The sequence below is a fragment of the Trichoderma asperellum genome, chromosome 1, assembly GCF_020647865.1.
Source record: "Trichoderma asperellum chromosome 1, complete sequence".
In the NCBI taxonomy this organism is placed as follows: domain Eukaryota; kingdom Fungi; phylum Ascomycota; class Sordariomycetes; order Hypocreales; family Hypocreaceae; genus Trichoderma; species Trichoderma asperellum.
The window spans coordinates 1210823-1225421 of NC_089415.1; the positions used below are offsets into that span (position 1 = coordinate 1210823).

At 51.2% G+C, this 14599-nt stretch overlaps 6 protein-coding genes across 6 annotated transcripts; 3 read left to right on the forward strand and 3 right to left on the reverse strand.

Moving 5' to 3' along the window:
- Window positions 1–740: 740 nt before the first annotated feature.
- Window positions 741–1860, forward strand: TrAFT101_000357 (uncharacterized protein; the record flags this gene model as incomplete). Its single annotated transcript, XM_066125996.1, has 7 exons — window positions 741–772; window positions 1090–1159; window positions 1290–1336; window positions 1424–1495; window positions 1605–1632; window positions 1734–1763; window positions 1828–1860. 7 exons carry the CDS (start codon window positions 741–743, stop codon window positions 1858–1860), a joined length of 312 nt encoding a protein of 103 aa, XP_065982093.1.
- A 259-nt stretch (window positions 1861–2119) lies between these two features.
- TrAFT101_000358 (uncharacterized protein) lies at window positions 2120–3958 on the forward strand (the record flags this gene model as incomplete). Its single annotated transcript, XM_024902276.2, has 6 exons — window positions 2120–2199; window positions 2281–2532; window positions 2607–2695; window positions 2763–2858; window positions 2929–3257; window positions 3323–3958. The coding sequence occupies 6 exons, from the start codon at window positions 2120–2122 to the stop codon at window positions 3956–3958; spliced, it is 1482 nt and encodes a 493-aa protein (XP_024764564.1).
- A 1026-nt stretch (window positions 3959–4984) lies between these two features.
- TrAFT101_000359 (uncharacterized protein) lies at window positions 4985–7133 on the forward strand. Its single transcript, XM_024909347.2, has 3 exons — window positions 4985–5342; window positions 5468–5911; window positions 5984–7133. Exons 1-3 carry the CDS (start codon window positions 5070–5072, stop codon window positions 6899–6901), a joined length of 1635 nt encoding a protein of 544 aa, XP_024764565.1. The 5' UTR covers window positions 4985–5069; the 3' UTR covers window positions 6902–7133.
- Window positions 7134–7563: 430 nt separating this feature from the next.
- On the reverse strand, window positions 7564–9246 carry TrAFT101_000360 (uncharacterized protein; the record flags this gene model as incomplete). Its single annotated transcript, XM_024907396.2, has 1 exon — window positions 7564–9246. The coding sequence occupies one exon, from the start codon at window positions 9244–9246 to the stop codon at window positions 7564–7566; it is 1683 nt and encodes a 560-aa protein (XP_024764566.2).
- Window positions 9247–9314: 68 nt separating this feature from the next.
- Window positions 9315–9572, reverse strand: TrAFT101_000361 (uncharacterized protein; the record flags this gene model as incomplete). The annotated part of the gene is made up of 1 exon (XM_066125997.1): window positions 9315–9572. The coding sequence occupies one exon, from the start codon at window positions 9570–9572 to the stop codon at window positions 9315–9317; it is 258 nt and encodes an 85-aa protein (XP_065982094.1).
- An 879-nt stretch (window positions 9573–10451) lies between these two features.
- TrAFT101_000362 (uncharacterized protein) lies at window positions 10452–14290 on the reverse strand. The gene is made up of 5 exons (XM_066125998.1): window positions 13408–14290; window positions 13142–13160; window positions 11930–12982; window positions 11652–11873; window positions 10452–11569 (listed from the first exon to the last, which is right to left on the reverse strand). Exons 1-5 carry the CDS (start codon window positions 13478–13480, stop codon window positions 10984–10986), a joined length of 1953 nt encoding a protein of 650 aa, XP_065982095.1. The 5' UTR covers window positions 13481–14290; the 3' UTR covers window positions 10452–10983.
- Window positions 14291–14599: the final 309 nt, after the last annotated feature.

The following is a 14599-nucleotide window of genomic DNA, read 5'->3' on the forward strand; positions in this document are numbered from 1 at the left end:
CTTGTGTTGGATATGAATCCACTACGATGGACCAAACAAGAGCGTGAAAATACATTATGGTGAGTGGAACTACGCGATTGAGGGTCAGAACCTAGAATAGCAGAGTTGAAAGTTGCGTTAACACTCCAGCTCGGAGCAGTTCCGCAATGAGGCGAAGGCGTGATTTCGGCCGTTGCACGCATCGCTGATTCATTCCCCGAGAGAAAAGCCACGAGTAGCAGTATCTCTAAACGAAGGCCTATCAAGGCAAGCAGGCGAAGATGATGTACCGTTTGTTTCTCAATTCGTTTGAGCTAAGATATATCTGCGCAATGGCGATGATAATTTCAGATTAGCGAGACATTTTGGATGGGCGATTTTCGCCTACAGTTGACGAGATAACAAAATGCCGAGTGCTCATGGTGTAGGAAGATGGTCATGGGACGGCAGCGATGAGAGAAGTTAGCCGACGCGAGGGGAACTTCGAGTTAAGCGAGGGCTTCTTGGTTGTTATACCAAGAGAGAGCACTGCGAGTATTAAAGCTTGTTTGATGCTAGTAGTAGACGCTGACAATGACAGTTGACAGCACAGATGTGATAAGTGATAGCCGGGCTCGCTCGATGCTCAGCTCCAGGCTCAGCTGCCCACGCCCTGACTCGGGCGGGCTGGAGGAGCGGGCAGCGGTTTGTATTTCCGACAGGGCTTCTGCGAGGAGATCCAGCATGCGATGCCTGCTGATGAGGCGCCGTTGCCAGCCATCATGCGAGTCGTCCACTTACGCCACCAAGCGAGGTAACAGTCATATTGAGTAAAGAGACGGTGAAGCAGACAGAGACAAAAAAAAAAAAACAAAAAAAAATAAAAATAAACGAGGGTTATTGTTGCTTTTCCATCTTCAGCTGCTGCAACGTCCCAGCTGAGTCTGTGCTTTTGCCTGTTCAGGACTCTCGCATTGGTCTCCAATATGCGGCCATCGACTGGGCAAGCATAAATCCTTGGAAACGCCCCATGGCCTGCGCTAGGAACATCGTGTTTGTAAGAAATCACCCTTTTGGCGACCCTGGGAAGCAGGACAGTGCGTCGTCACCGATACTTTGATTTGCGCATAGCGTCGCATTCAATCTCGAGTACCTGCAGCCAGTCCGTTTTTCTGCGAAACAAGAGCCTGGCTTCTTTGCCGTTAGTAGCACCTAAAAATCCTACTGCACCTTGGTAGAGGCAGAAAGCGCAGCATGGTTTTGGTGGATTTGGCAGATGAGGCACATACCTTGCGGTTGAGAACTCGACAGTGATGATGATGCATCAGCAGGCAAACGGTATTAAGGCGCTACTAAACAAGGTAGAACCAAGTCCCCGGTAAGTAGACTGTCACTTAGACTACGTTCTTACAAGTGTCATCCACCTGACTTGCCGGCATTTCGACTTCTTTTGACATGCCGATAGTCTCAAGAGCACAACCAACAACCAACATGCCGAGCAACCAAACCCATCCATGTCGGTCCACTGCACGAATCGGTAATTCCCCGCCGCCCACGAAAAGAAGACCTGCAGCTTGCCGCCAGCCCGCGCAGCTTTAGCACGTTTTCTTCGCCCTGTCAGTAGTCACACGCTAGAAACCAGACAGGCAGAAGAAGCATGAGAAGACAACCCCTGTTCGTCTTCGCTTCTTCTTTTTTCCCATCGCCCCTTTCAGGGATAAAGATACGCTTGACCCTCCCAAGAAGAGTTCAACGCTAATGTCTTTCTAGGTGAGTGGAAGATGGAGAAGAGCCAGGCAGGGAGGGTGAGTTTGCATCAACCCGCGGCCGCCATTGGCGAAAACTGACTGGTTTCTTTTCCATCTTTAGTTGTGCAGGTATTTCCTGGGTGCCTTGCGCTGAGGTTTGCGTTCTTGGAAGAGAGGCGGGCATAGTCTACCTAATACGAAGTGTTGGAAAGAGAGAAACGAAGGGCGTGAACAGAATCATTTATCATCAGGTTGGCCCGGTTTATTTGAGCTTCCTCTCCATTGCCTCCTCTTCCTTTTCCCCATCTTCTTTATCTCTCCACTGCTTGGATTGGGTTAATTGATTTGGCATCAACACTATCGAAGCTTGAATCTCTCCTGTATTGGCTCTGTCCATTTCGTTTCAACCAACCATGGGCGGTGCAAAGGATGAGGTTGCTGTTGCAGAGGCGCAGCCGCAACACCAGCGTCTGTCCACATGGCGATACAATTCGTGCGTTTGAATCAACTCTCCGATATCTGACACTCGGGAAGCATCCTGCTGACTCTCCATGCCTTTTGCTTCTCTTTCTAGGCCATACGTCCAGACCATCATTATGGGATTCGTCCTTTTCTGCAATCCGGGCACATATCTCGCCATCACGGGCCTCGGCGCAGGAGGCAAGCAGCCACAGCTGATCGGCATCGTCAACAAAGCAAACGTCATTCTGTACTGCTTGTTCGGCGCGTCGGGTATTCTGGGCGGCAGCATCATCAACAAGATTGGACCGCGATGGGCACTGATGATTGGTGCTACGGGATACCCAATGTACGCAGGGTCACTATGGTATGTCCATCTCCGTCAGCCAGATTCTGAGTTGAAGAGTGAGCTTTTGGAGTCTAATATTGAGATCCGCACAGGTGGATTGACAAGGGCCAAGGCAGCTGGTTTGTTCTGTTTGGCGGCACTTGGCTGGGCCTCTCTGCTGGTCTTCTCTGGTCTACACAAGGTATGTCAATAATCATATAAAACAGATTTATGAGACTAGTTTACTAATGCTATTTGCTCATCTGTAGGCTACATCACCACATGCTATCCTACTGAGGCCGAAAAGGGAAAATACATTGCAACGTCCTGGGTTCTTAATGCCACGGGCTCAATTGTTGGTGCTGGTATGTTTTTTCTCTCTCCCCGTATACCTTTTCAAGTAAATGATTGCTGACAGGAAATGTTATCACATAGCCATCGTCCTGGGTGTCACCGTCAACAACACCTCCGTCTCTGGAGTGCCCTCGTCCGTCTACACCACCTTCATCTGCCTCGAATGCGCCGGTCTCCTGATTGCTGGTTTGCTGTTGGACCCGTCAAAGATCCGACGCAATGACGGTCGCCCCATCGCGTCGTTTACCCCTCTTCCGTGGTATCAAGAGCTTAAGGCACTTGGCCTGACTTTGCTGGAGCCCAAGATGGCACTCATCACACTGTCCATCTACAGCAGCGAGATGTATCTGTCGTTGACGGGAGCATTTAATGCGTGGTACTTTAATGCCAGAACACGATCCCTTGCCAACGTAAGTCCAACATATCTTTCTCTTATATCTTTATCCTACTTTGTCGATTCTAACATTAATGATAGTTCTGCTACTGGATCTTCCAAGTTCTGGGAGCCCTCGCCATTGCGTGGATCTGTGATGCCAAAGTTTTTGGCTCGCGTCGACAACGAGCATTTGTTGCCGGAGCTTTCGTCGCTGTCATCATTGGAGGAACCTGGATCGCCATGGTTTCATTCCTCTCCGTCAACGACATCAACCGCAACCTGACGCCCAGAGCAGTTGACTGGACCGAGACATCAAAGTTTGCCGGACCTTTCGTTATCTACATTTTCTTCGGAGCCTGCTACCCCATTTTCCAAAACTTCCATCACTGGACTTACAGCACCTTTTCCAACGAGCCGCACGTTTTGGCACGCTACAGTGGTTATTTCAAGGGGTTCCAGGCATTCGGCACGGCAACAGCGTTTGGAATCGATACCCATAGCGTGCAGTTTATCCGAGAGGCGGGTGCGTACTTTGGCATGATGATTGTGGGATTGTGTCTCACCATGGTCGCCATCTCCTTATACACGACAAACACGCGATACGGACAAGAGGAAGGCGTTGTGATACCCGAGGCGTTTGAAGAAGTCATCGAAGAGCACCACGAGCAAGTTCACGAGCAAGTTCACGACAAAGCTATCGACCCAAGCGAATCGGCAGGTTCACAAAAGGAGTAGAGCGATGCGTGTTACCTTTATGTTTATTATTTTTTATGTTGTATGTAGCAAGCCTGCGATTTTGGGAGCAGTTGTCCTTTTTATGATTACACACACATATATATTATCTTATACCTAGTAATGTTGTTTTTTTTCTTTTGGATACTGGATGGACATGAGACTTTTTGGCTATTTGCTTTGAGGCAGAACTTGTAGGATGACGAGCATTTGATGCTACCCATACTTTTTGGAAATGATATCTGTCCGCAGACGAATAATGTTTTCTTTTTTCTTTTTCAGCCTGTGGAAGTGCCGATGACCAAGAGACTAATATTTCTGATGGTGTTGATGCAAGGCCCGTCGCATCCGGACCGCAGACCTAGCTTCGTTGTCGAGCATTTCGCTGCAACAGTCACATCAGGCCATTTATGAGTTCTCTTTTGGTCATATTTCCCTTTCCTGCTCCTCCGTTAAAACAACCGAGCTCCCATGAAGTAACAAGCAGATCCCTGACTAGCTAGCCTCCGACTTAAATCCACCTACCCCGCACGCGCGAGAAGAGCCTTTCACGAGCCGTTCCGTGATCAAAGACTCGTTTCTAGTCTTAGAGGAGTTTAGGATATGGGTGCCAAGAGCAGCTGATAAAAGAGAGAAAACAAACACGAAATTAAATAGAGCCCCAGCTAGGCCACCGGCTTGAAGTACCGGCAGGATGATCTATGCCCAACGAGGTAACATACGTGCTAGGGGATTGAGGCAAGTTTCCCCATAACATATTCGATATGCGATTGCTACTTTTCTTCACTAATACCCTGTAAGGTGTTTCTGGTATATGCATGTTGGGCATCGATCCACTTTCATTAGGTAGCTGTTTCCTACCGCTTTTGGAGATTGAGGGGTGAAGTGGGATGGAGACGGTGGTGATGATGATACTATCGTTTATCAGGAGCAGAAGAGCTGAGGGGCGACTGACAGCAGCATAACATTGCAGTTGCTAGCAGATGCATGCAAGGTACGTTTTTTTCTTTTTCTTTTTCTCTTTTCTTTTCTCGTTCCCCCCTCGTTTCCTTGTTTAGTTGTTAGAACCAGCCGTAATGCTAACCTAACATTGTCGTTTTCTGTCAGCCTCGCCATGGCTGAATCTCAGGACAACATCCGCCTCGCTATCTCGCTGCGCGATGGCTCTCTCGAGAAGAGCGTGCTGTTTTCGCTCTCGCAAATCACATCGCTGCCGCAAGATGTCACGTCTGTGCCGCGGTCCAGCGACTTGATGACGGACGCCGAGCTGCAGCTAACGGAAGACTACGATGCCACGGCGCTGCTGGAGATGCTGGCGGCGAAGAAGGTCACTGCGGTGGAGCTGTTGTCAGCTTTTCGGAAGAGAGCAACGATTGCGCAACAATGCGTGAGTCTTGACTTTTGCTGCCGAATTCTCTCACTATATCACATCACCTTTCTTCCTCTCCACCCTTCTCTTTCTCCCCTGGTGACAGACCAAATAAGGGCTAACCTGAGTTTCAAACAAACAAGACAAATTGCCTCACTGAACTCCTCCCCGAAGCCATCTACGACGCCGAAGCCTGTGACCAGCATCTCGCCATGACCGGACGCCTCATGGGCCCCCTCCACGGCATCCCCCTCTCCCTCAAGAACCAAATCGGCGTGAAATCACACCTGACAAATGCGGGCTTCGTCACCTGGATCAACAACACGAGCAAAGACGATGCCGCTATTGTCAAGACCTTTCGCAAGCTGGGCGCAGTTGTCTTTGCGCGCACAAATCAGCCACAGGCCGGCATGCACCTAGAGACGTCTAACAACATCTATGGCACGACGGTGAATCCCAGGAATCGTCAGTTGACAGCGGGAGGAAGCACGGGAGGAGAGGCGGCGCTGATGGGCATGAATGCGTCGGTGCTTGGAATTGGAGGTGACATTGGAGGGTCGATTCGCGTACCAGCAGCCTTTAATGGCGTAAGTTTTAAGAAGAGAAGCCATCGACTACCATGAGGATATAGTACAATCTGCTAACAAGACAAATCCTAGCTCTACGGCTTTGTTCCCACCCCTGGTCGCTTCAGCGGTATTGGCGTCGTCGTCCCTACACCTGGCCACGATTCCATCGCGGGCACTCTGGGCCCCTTTGCTCGCTCTCTTCGTGATATCGAGCTCTTCTGCAAGGCCTACTCGTCCACCCTCCCCTGGATCGAAGATGTCTCCCTCATCCCCGGCAACATCTTCTCGGCCTCTATGGGTCGTCAACTGGACGAGACTCGCCCGCTCAAGGTTGGTCTCCTGGTCGACGACGGCGTGGTGTCACCTCTGCCCCCTGTGCGAGCAGTCCTGCAAAAAGTCGCCGACAAGCTGCGGCAAGCCATCGACGTCCAGGTCGTGTCGTTTTCGCCCATGGACCACGCCAGGGGATGGGACATCATCGCCGCAAACTACTTTGAAGATGGCGGTGCCAACATTCGCGCCATCTGCGAAAAGGGAGGCGAGGCCGTGCTGCCACTGACGGAATGGATCATCAAAGAGTGCCAAAAGGGCCGGGCTTCGGTGGCCTCGTCGCCCGAGGGCCTCAAGGAAGCGCGCGATGCCTATCGCCAGGCCTACAGCGACCACTGGAACCAGTTCGATGTCGATGTCGTCCTGGCGCCGATATACCCGAGCGTGGCCGGCCCTCACGGCGCTACACGATACTGGGGCTATACGGCCATCTGGAACCTGCTGCAGTACCCAGCCGTGGCGATGCCCGCGGCTAAGCTTGTGGGGGGAGCGAGTGCCGCGGAGCTCAGGAGCGAGTACAAGCCCAAGAACGACTTGGAGAAGCACTACTGGGAGATTTACAGCGCAGAGGACGCCGAGGGATTGCCGATTGGAATCCAGGTTGTTGGGAAGCGGTATCACGAGAGGATGGTGCTGCAGGCTTCGCGGGTGATTGAGAAGGCTTTGCTTGCCAAGTAAAGGGGGCACTGCCGTATTGCTATGGCTTCTCTGAATGGGAATGTGGAGGTGGATATTTGATTGATATAGGTATTCGCTGGAGGATAACCTGTCTCTACCTACCAGCAGGATTTAGCAGAAATACCATGTGCTATTACTCTTTGGCCACGATCCATACTCGTTTCTTCATCTTTATATAAGTGGGGCTATAACAGTAATCGATTTTATATTAGCATGTGATGATCATCTAGAGCCTTGTATTTGTTCTCATTTCACTGATTCTTCTGTCTCTCTTTCTCTTTTTAAATTCGTCAAATCAAATGCTAGTAATATTTGTTCTTTCTCTTCTACATGGTACCAAGTGCTTTTCTCAAGAACAAGAAGGCACTGACTGATATGGCAGTTGCCATGATTTTCGACCACCATGTATCATCATGATATCACATCTTCAATTCCAATATCCCAGACGTCGCTCTCCTTATCCTCTCCTTATCTTCTCCTCTCCTCTCCTCTATAATCTGTCCTTCTCTCTTGCCTTTCTTAATTTATCCTCTCCGGCGCCACCTCTCTCTGCTTTCTCCTTCTCTATATTTCTTCATCTCCTTTCTGATTCGCCTCTCTTTTCTTTCATTCACCCCTTTGTTATTCCATCAATGTCAAACACTCTTCTCATGTCTAGGTACTTACAACCCGCTCCTTGATTCAGCACAGCACACTGCTTTCGCCACCTCCTCCACCAACGTCGACTTATTCACTGCCTGCTGCGAGCTGGGCACATCCAAGGCCGGATTCTTCTCGTGGAATCCATTTGGCTTAAAGTGCACGCTGAGTCTCTCGACGGGCATCACAGGAAAGTCCTCGGGCCTCGGGTTGTGCGTCAGCGCAAATGTGTGCCAAAACACCACGTCTTGGTTCTGAATGTTGTCGCCTCGCGCCGCCCACTTATCCACGCCAGTGCTCTCACGGCTCTGGTTGGTGAACTCGCCAGCGGCATAGAGCTCGTCGTCTTGGTAGCGGGTAACCCAGACGGGATGCTCGTGGAAGCGCGCTCGACGGGCGTTGAATGAGCGAGACGACATAATCATGCGCTGGCTGGCCACCGTCTGCACCTTGTAGGCGACGGGCTTGTGGCTGATGGCGTTGATGACGCTGTCGTTGCGGATCTTGAAGACTCGGCCAAGCTCAACATTGTTATCGGCAAAGCCTGCGCGGTCGAGAACCGTTGTTTTGGCCACGTATCCAACGCCGTAAGGGTCATCTATGCCGTGTTCCTCGGGCACCAGGGGCACGCTGTCCTCGTATACAACCGTGTTGTTGAAGCCATCAATAGCCGGGTCGACTCGCAAGTTGAAGATGTGCTGATGATACGGTGCCGAGACGCCAGGGCCCACGGGCGTCGAGAATGGCAGCTTCAGGCCCTCGTTGTCGTCAATGGGGATGGTCGACAAGATGCCCGTGGCACGAATCTCGAACTCGATGCCGCCCGCCTGGTCCAGCACCCAGGCAAAAATGTACTCGTAGTTGGACACGGTACAGATCATTTGCACCACCAACTGGCGGTTTCGCACAACTGTGGCCTCACCGTTACGGTAGTTTGTGTGCTTGTGCAGGATGCCCGCATCTTGCTCGTGGAGGCAGATGACGTTTTGAAGATGCACGGGCCGGCCTTGGGAGTTGATGCGGAAGCCGTCAAAGTACTTGATGTGGCCGAGACAATCACAGCCCAGGCTGAGCTGGTTGCAGGTGATGCCCAGTCCAACGTCTCCCACGTCAAAGGCCTGCTTACGGTGGAAGGGCCGTCGTGGATCACCGTAGGGCACCGTCATCTCGGACAGTGACAGACGGTAAAAGACATTGCGGCCGTCAAAGGCGAGGTTGTACAGCACCAAGCCTTCACGGTAGTTGAAGCCGACGCGGAACCGCCATTTCTGCCACTGCACAAGGTGGCCTTCCAGAGAGAAAGATGGGCCCTCGGGCTGCTGCACAATCAATGGCTTGAGATCCTGTCTCGGTGGAGTCTCAATGAGGTCGTGAGCGTACTCGACAGCCTTGACCGGCTTCCACGGCTGTGTCTCAGTGGTGCTGTGATCGCCACCTGTGGGCAGGTAGTCAATACGGACGAGTTCGCTGGTGTTGGCATCCAGAACAGGAGAAAAAGCACACGGCAGCGAGTAATGGTTCGACTGTGGATGGTTCACGGGAACGATGAACATGTAGAACTGCACTAGGCGGCGGTTCTCCTTCTCATCGTCGGTGCCGTAGATCCAGGGGTCTGTACAGACGGTGACGCCCTCCGGCAGTTGCAGCTTGGCGATCTCCTCGATGACTCTGGGGTGCTGCAGGCAGACCGTCTCCAGACCAATCATCTCATCGATATCGACAGGGCCCTGGATATGGCTCGGCAGCTCCTTGAGGGAAATGACGGCCTTGGTGTCTACGTTGATGACGGCCTTGAGGAACGCATGGGTGTCCAGTCGGTGTAAGTAGCTGTATAGCAGGCGTGGAGGTGGCGGGGGAGCGGTTGGCCTGTCCGCTCAGCCTCAATATAGGGGATGACATCCTTCTTGATGGGCTCCTTGACGTCGATGACCTTGAAGCGAAGGTTGACGCCTGGGAGAGAGGCTTTGAGGATGGTTGTGGCGAGAGAGATTTCGTCGGGACGAATAGGGTCGAAGGGATGATTGTGAGACATTGTGGCGGAGAACTCTAGAGGTATTGTTCTCTTTTCTTCTTTCTTTCCCTCTACCCCTCAGTATGATGTATGAACAACGGAGTATGAGTTGTTGTTATGAAAACCTAGTAGTATACCCCCCTGTGCTAACACAAGAACGTTTAGGTATTATTGAGCAAGGATGTCTCATATGCCGCCCCAGGTCTGTAACGAAGCCGAGATCCAAGATGACTAGTCAGAAACACTCCGAAGGTGACAGGTGCCCAGGGCTCGATGGATCGAGAAGGGGGCTGGCCGCCATCTTATACCAGCCATGCTCTTATCTGCCACAGTCCAAAGCCTCGTACCGGCGGTTGTGACACGCAGGGAGTTCGTCGTGGCATTGCTCCATTGCTCGTCCTATACGGTCCGTAGTCTTGGCACTAACTTGTATCACAGTGTGAAAAGTATATCCTGCTGCTGGTATCAGATCACCCGTCATATCTTCGCCAGCTAAGGTACAAGTTACGCCTGAGCTTCCCAAACCGGAAACAACACACCAGAAGCCACAATGATTGTCCATTTACCCATAAGAAACCCAACAGCAAAAAGAAATGCGGAGGTTTGCTTTCCCAAAAAGAGCTATCCTGTGCCGCACTCCGCCATCCTTTTCCATGACCCGTTTGGGCCAAAGATACGCGCACTAAAGAAAGATCCCGCTGTGGGGGTTTCCCTCTCTCTCTTTATTTTTTTTTTACTTATTAATCGCCTTTACAGCATTGCTCTTCTATGTATTTATTTTGTCCTTCTTTATTGCTGCTGGCTTGGTCCGTCTTTACACTTCTACAACTTCTTGAAGCCATCAAAGAAGCAAAATGGGGCTACTTTTTCTCACAATGAAACACGTGGGAGACAGCACTAACCGTTCTCCATTATCAATTCTGTGGACCAAACTCCAATGAACTAATAAAAGCTAAAAGAAAGCTCAAGGACCCCATTTTTTGTTGCTCTCTCCAATGATGGAATTCTCAGGGAATTACCGATTTTGGTAATTTTCTTCATTGTTTTGCAGCTATCTCTACAGCTACGACAATAACGCCATATCCTCCATTTCGCGTGCGCCCCATGAGATACTATGCAGATACCACAAACCGATTAAGCATGGAGCTCTAGAACAGCTCCAGAACGAATAAGATGAACCGATAGCGGACAAAGAGCACGCCAGACCGAGCAGAAACGAGCTAAGAAAGCCGAAACGAAATTATCGAGCAAGCAAAAGACGAGCAACGAAAGACATCATTTTAGATCAAAAATGCGCCATGTCTCTTCTCTATTCATCTCTCTCTCTCTCTCCTGTGCCAATCGTGAACAACGAGATAGTGGTGAAGATGAGGATAATGATGATGAAGGGGCCACTTCACAGAAACCACCTCTATGTAGCTTAGAGGGTTCTTCAGGTAATGATTAGATCCCACTGCAGCTGCGCCAACAGTCCTCGCCAATCATGAAAGTCTCGCTGCGTCGACCGCCTTAACCACACCTGTTTCAGCAACTCACTCGCACATCTAACGTTTCCTAATCCAATGTGGCTCCCTAGAGCTTCGACCCTGAGCAGAGCCTCATGGGCCTGATCCTCTCGAGTCGTCTCGCACGCCACGATGAAGAGTAGCGGCAAAAGGCCGGCCTCCTCCGGGGCTCCAAGCGGTACCCGTGCTATGCCGGCAAGACATTCCGTTAGAGCATCGGCTTTAGCTATAGGAAGGAGGGCATGTAGGGATGCCCAGTCGATAAAGGTCTGTGATGAAGGCTGTAATGGAGGAGACCCAAACTGAAATTGTTCCTCAGCCATGGCCATGGGTGAGATGGCGGCTGCAGCCTCTCTCTCGGCTACAACTTCGAGCACGGCATGAATACAGGCAATGATGGCACAGTAGTATGCCTCAGCAATGGTGGTTGAGTTTTCAATCGTCGACATGCCCATGCCTTCAGGGATGGCGAAGCGGTCTGCGTCCCAGCTTCTCCTGGCAAGCAGGCTCAATCTATTGAACATGGAGAGTCAGCCACGTCATCTATATGAGGGAGTTTGAGGAGAACAGTGAGAGGCTCTGGTTCTTCACATACATTGTCTCTATTTCTAGCCTTAGCTCGTGTGGCCCGTCTCTCGTGTTAATAACGAGCAGGTTGCTGACCCGGCCCAGCAGGATGATGAGACTCTGGGAGAATCCCATGTACGGGTCTACGGGGAATAGCTTGCCCAGTTCGAATGGCTCATGCTCAAACTCCTCTCCTGTTGAATGCGGCGCATATTCGGTGATGCGCGCAATGTTTTTATGATACGACATGCTACAAATCCCGATTAGCCCTATTCATATTCATCGTCATCAGAGTTGGCAACATACAAACTACGGACATAGGCCAGCGTGTTGGCCATGGAAGCCGTCTGCTCGGGACTCAGTGACCGGCATAAAGATTCGATGCCTTTCAGATGGAGGCGCCAGCTCTCCACGCCGTCCTTGATAATCTCGTACTTGCAGAGGAAGATGGACGCCAGGATGGCCATCTCAGCCATTTCGACGTCCTCGACACCCGCTGCCGTTTTCTTCTTGGCCTTGCTGTTCTTGTCGCTATTCTTACTGCTCCTACTGCCTTTGCTGCTGCCCGGACTTGATTCACCATCGGATATCATCATCATGCCCCCCCTGCTGCCCGATTTTGGCGACTTTGAGGTCGAATTCGTCACTTGGGGAATCAAATCGCGCACCGCAGACAACACACGAACGTAGTACCGCGTTGCGTCCGAATACGCCAACGGATCCGCATCAGAGGCGCTGGACCGGTGCAGCGACGCCGTGGCGCAGATGGCGTCCAGCAGTAGATTCGACGAGGCGATGCGCGGCAAGATGAGCGATTTGAGTGGGTTAGAATCGCTGTTGGCATTTACTAGCACATTACTCAGCCGCTCCAGGTAGTATTGCAGGAAAAAGTATTGATTCGTAGAAAGGTAAGAAAACGCAGACAGTGATGGCACTGGCCCTGCCATCGACGGCCCGTGCCGCATGGCCGATGCGCTGCCGCGAGTGCGGAAGACGATCTGCTGTTGGCCGTACAACGGCGGTGATGACGACGATGACGATGACGATGACAGCGGGGAGGAGTCCAACAGCATCAGCTCAGAGTGTCTCCTGTGTCTCCAAGCTGCCGCTGTTGTCGTTGCCGGGATCAACGCCGCAGACGACGACGGTGATGGCGACGACTCCGCCGCATCGCTGGAGCCACCGGCGTCATCAGCCGAACCCGACGAGGATGGGCTTGAGTGGCTCGCTTCGTCCTGGTCCTCGCCGTCTGTCACCGCTCTGGTCGGCCGAGAATCGCGTGTCGGCGTGACGACGTTGATGGGACAGAAGATGTCGAACTGCACGCACTCAAGGCCCAGCCGGAGACATGTCTGACATCTAGAAAGGCCATGCCGTTAGTGGATTTCCTTGCTAAAAAAGAAGAGCTATTTATAAATGCCCAAAACCGTAAGAATCATCGTAGTAGGGGCGGCAACGTCGGGGCTAGAATCTTTCTACGGCAGTTGACAACTTCTCCGACGCAGCATGGCAACTTACTTTGGTTTCTGGCCATCACCTGCAAAGTTTGAAAAGGTCAAGTCAGCTATCTCATCTCTTGTCTCTTGCTTGTCTCCCCATGTCTCTCTCCACGTCTCTCCGTCTCTTTCAGGTGTCTGATACACGCACCCACAAGATCCCGTCAGGGCCGTCGAGATCTTTCCCAGAGAGGCCCGCTCGCTCGGAATTAGAGCGTGGGAGCCTGGAGCCTGGATCTAGGACTGGAGCTCGGCGATGGAACTAAAACAAATGGGCGTAAAACTCACATTTCTTTCTTCTGCGCTTGCAAGTGCTGCATCCTGTGCGACTCCACGGCGTCTTCCTGACTCTGCGTGGCATGACGAGTCGCGGGCAAAATGGCAGAATGAAGTGTCCAAATTGTTCACCGGCTCTTCCATGCAGTCAATCTGTTTGGTAAGCCCTTTGTGGCTGCAGATTTCGTATTACAAAACAACAGTTGAGCCTCAAAAGGGAAAATTAAAATAGATGAAATCGGTAAAAAGCGGACGAAACGGAGTCAAGACATGCTAGAAAATATGAACAAGGAAGAAAAAGCTAATATCAGAGGCAGCTTTTCAATATCGCTTGCTTTGAAAAGATAAAATGCTACACACTGGCGGTAAAAAAAAAAAAAAGTGTCCTTGATTGAATTGAGGAGAAAATCTGCCGGGGTTGGTGTCCTGCGAAATGGCGGAAAAGAGAAACAGTTGACGCTCAGGCCGTGCGCAAGGATTGGAAGCTTTCGTCCAGATCAGCATAAAAGCCTGGACCTGGCTGGGGTCCCCCCAAATTATGAAAGAGAGAGAGATAGCGAAGAAAAAACGAGGACAAGATTAGAGAGAGAGACGCGGGGTAAGTTTGCCGATTGTTTGCCAGTCCAATTAGCCATTCCTGCTGGGAGCAAACAAGAGTAAAGGGGCTCGAGTCATGGTATGATTGAGCAAAATCACACGAGGCCAGAATTGTCGAGAGAAAGAGAAAGAAGGAGTGTGCGAGGCACGAGTTCCCAAGAGATGAGATGAGGAAAAAAAGGGGGTGAGGCGAAAGGCAGCAAACCTTCAAAGCATGCCCTTGAACTTGTGCCAGGCAGCTCGTAGTCGTTTGCTGTCAGCGGCTTTATCAAGACCAAGACAACGAAACATGAAGACAACAAAAGGGATTGGTCAGATTTCTACAAGTACGATGGTGGCATTCCAAGCTAGCTAGCAGCACTGCCTATGATTACTAGCAGCTTCGAGGCGAGCTATCCGCCGCCGTCTGCCCATCACCAAGGTTCTTCCCTCGGGCTTCCACGGAGTAGATCTCCGGCTAACGAAACCTATCACGGAACTACCCATAGTCTAGAAGGTGCTAACACTAGGTACAATCGTGACGCCTAGAAAAGCACCAAGCGATATGCCGATACCCGTTATGGAGTTGACATTAGGCTGCTGATGGACGCGCTGAAAGTGCTGACGG

Excerpts from the sequence above, each read along its gene's own strand:
- TrAFT101_000359 (XM_024909347.2), top strand. The coding sequence starts at position 5,070 with ATGGCTGAATCTCAGGACAACATCCGCCTCGCTATCTCGCTGCGCGAT. Across the intron at positions 5,343-5,467 it reads CAACGATTGCGCAACAATGC|ACAAATTGCCTCACTGAACT; the intron begins GTGAGTCTTGAC and ends CAAACAAACAAG. Across the intron at positions 5,912-5,983 it reads TACCAGCAGCCTTTAATGGC|CTCTACGGCTTTGTTCCCAC; the intron begins GTAAGTTTTAAG and ends GACAAATCCTAG.
- TrAFT101_000362 (XM_066125998.1), bottom strand. The coding sequence starts at position 13,480 with ATGCCACGCAGAGTCAGGAAGACGCCGTGGAGTCGCACAGGATGCAGC. Across the intron at positions 11,874-11,929 it reads CTGGCCTATGTCCGTAGTTT|CATGTCGTATCATAAAAACA; the intron begins GTATGTTGCCAA and ends CGGGATTTGTAG. Across the intron at positions 11,570-11,651 it reads AGGCTAGAAATAGAGACAAT|ATTGAGCCTGCTTGCCAGGA; the intron begins GTATGTGAAGAA and ends CATGTTCAATAG.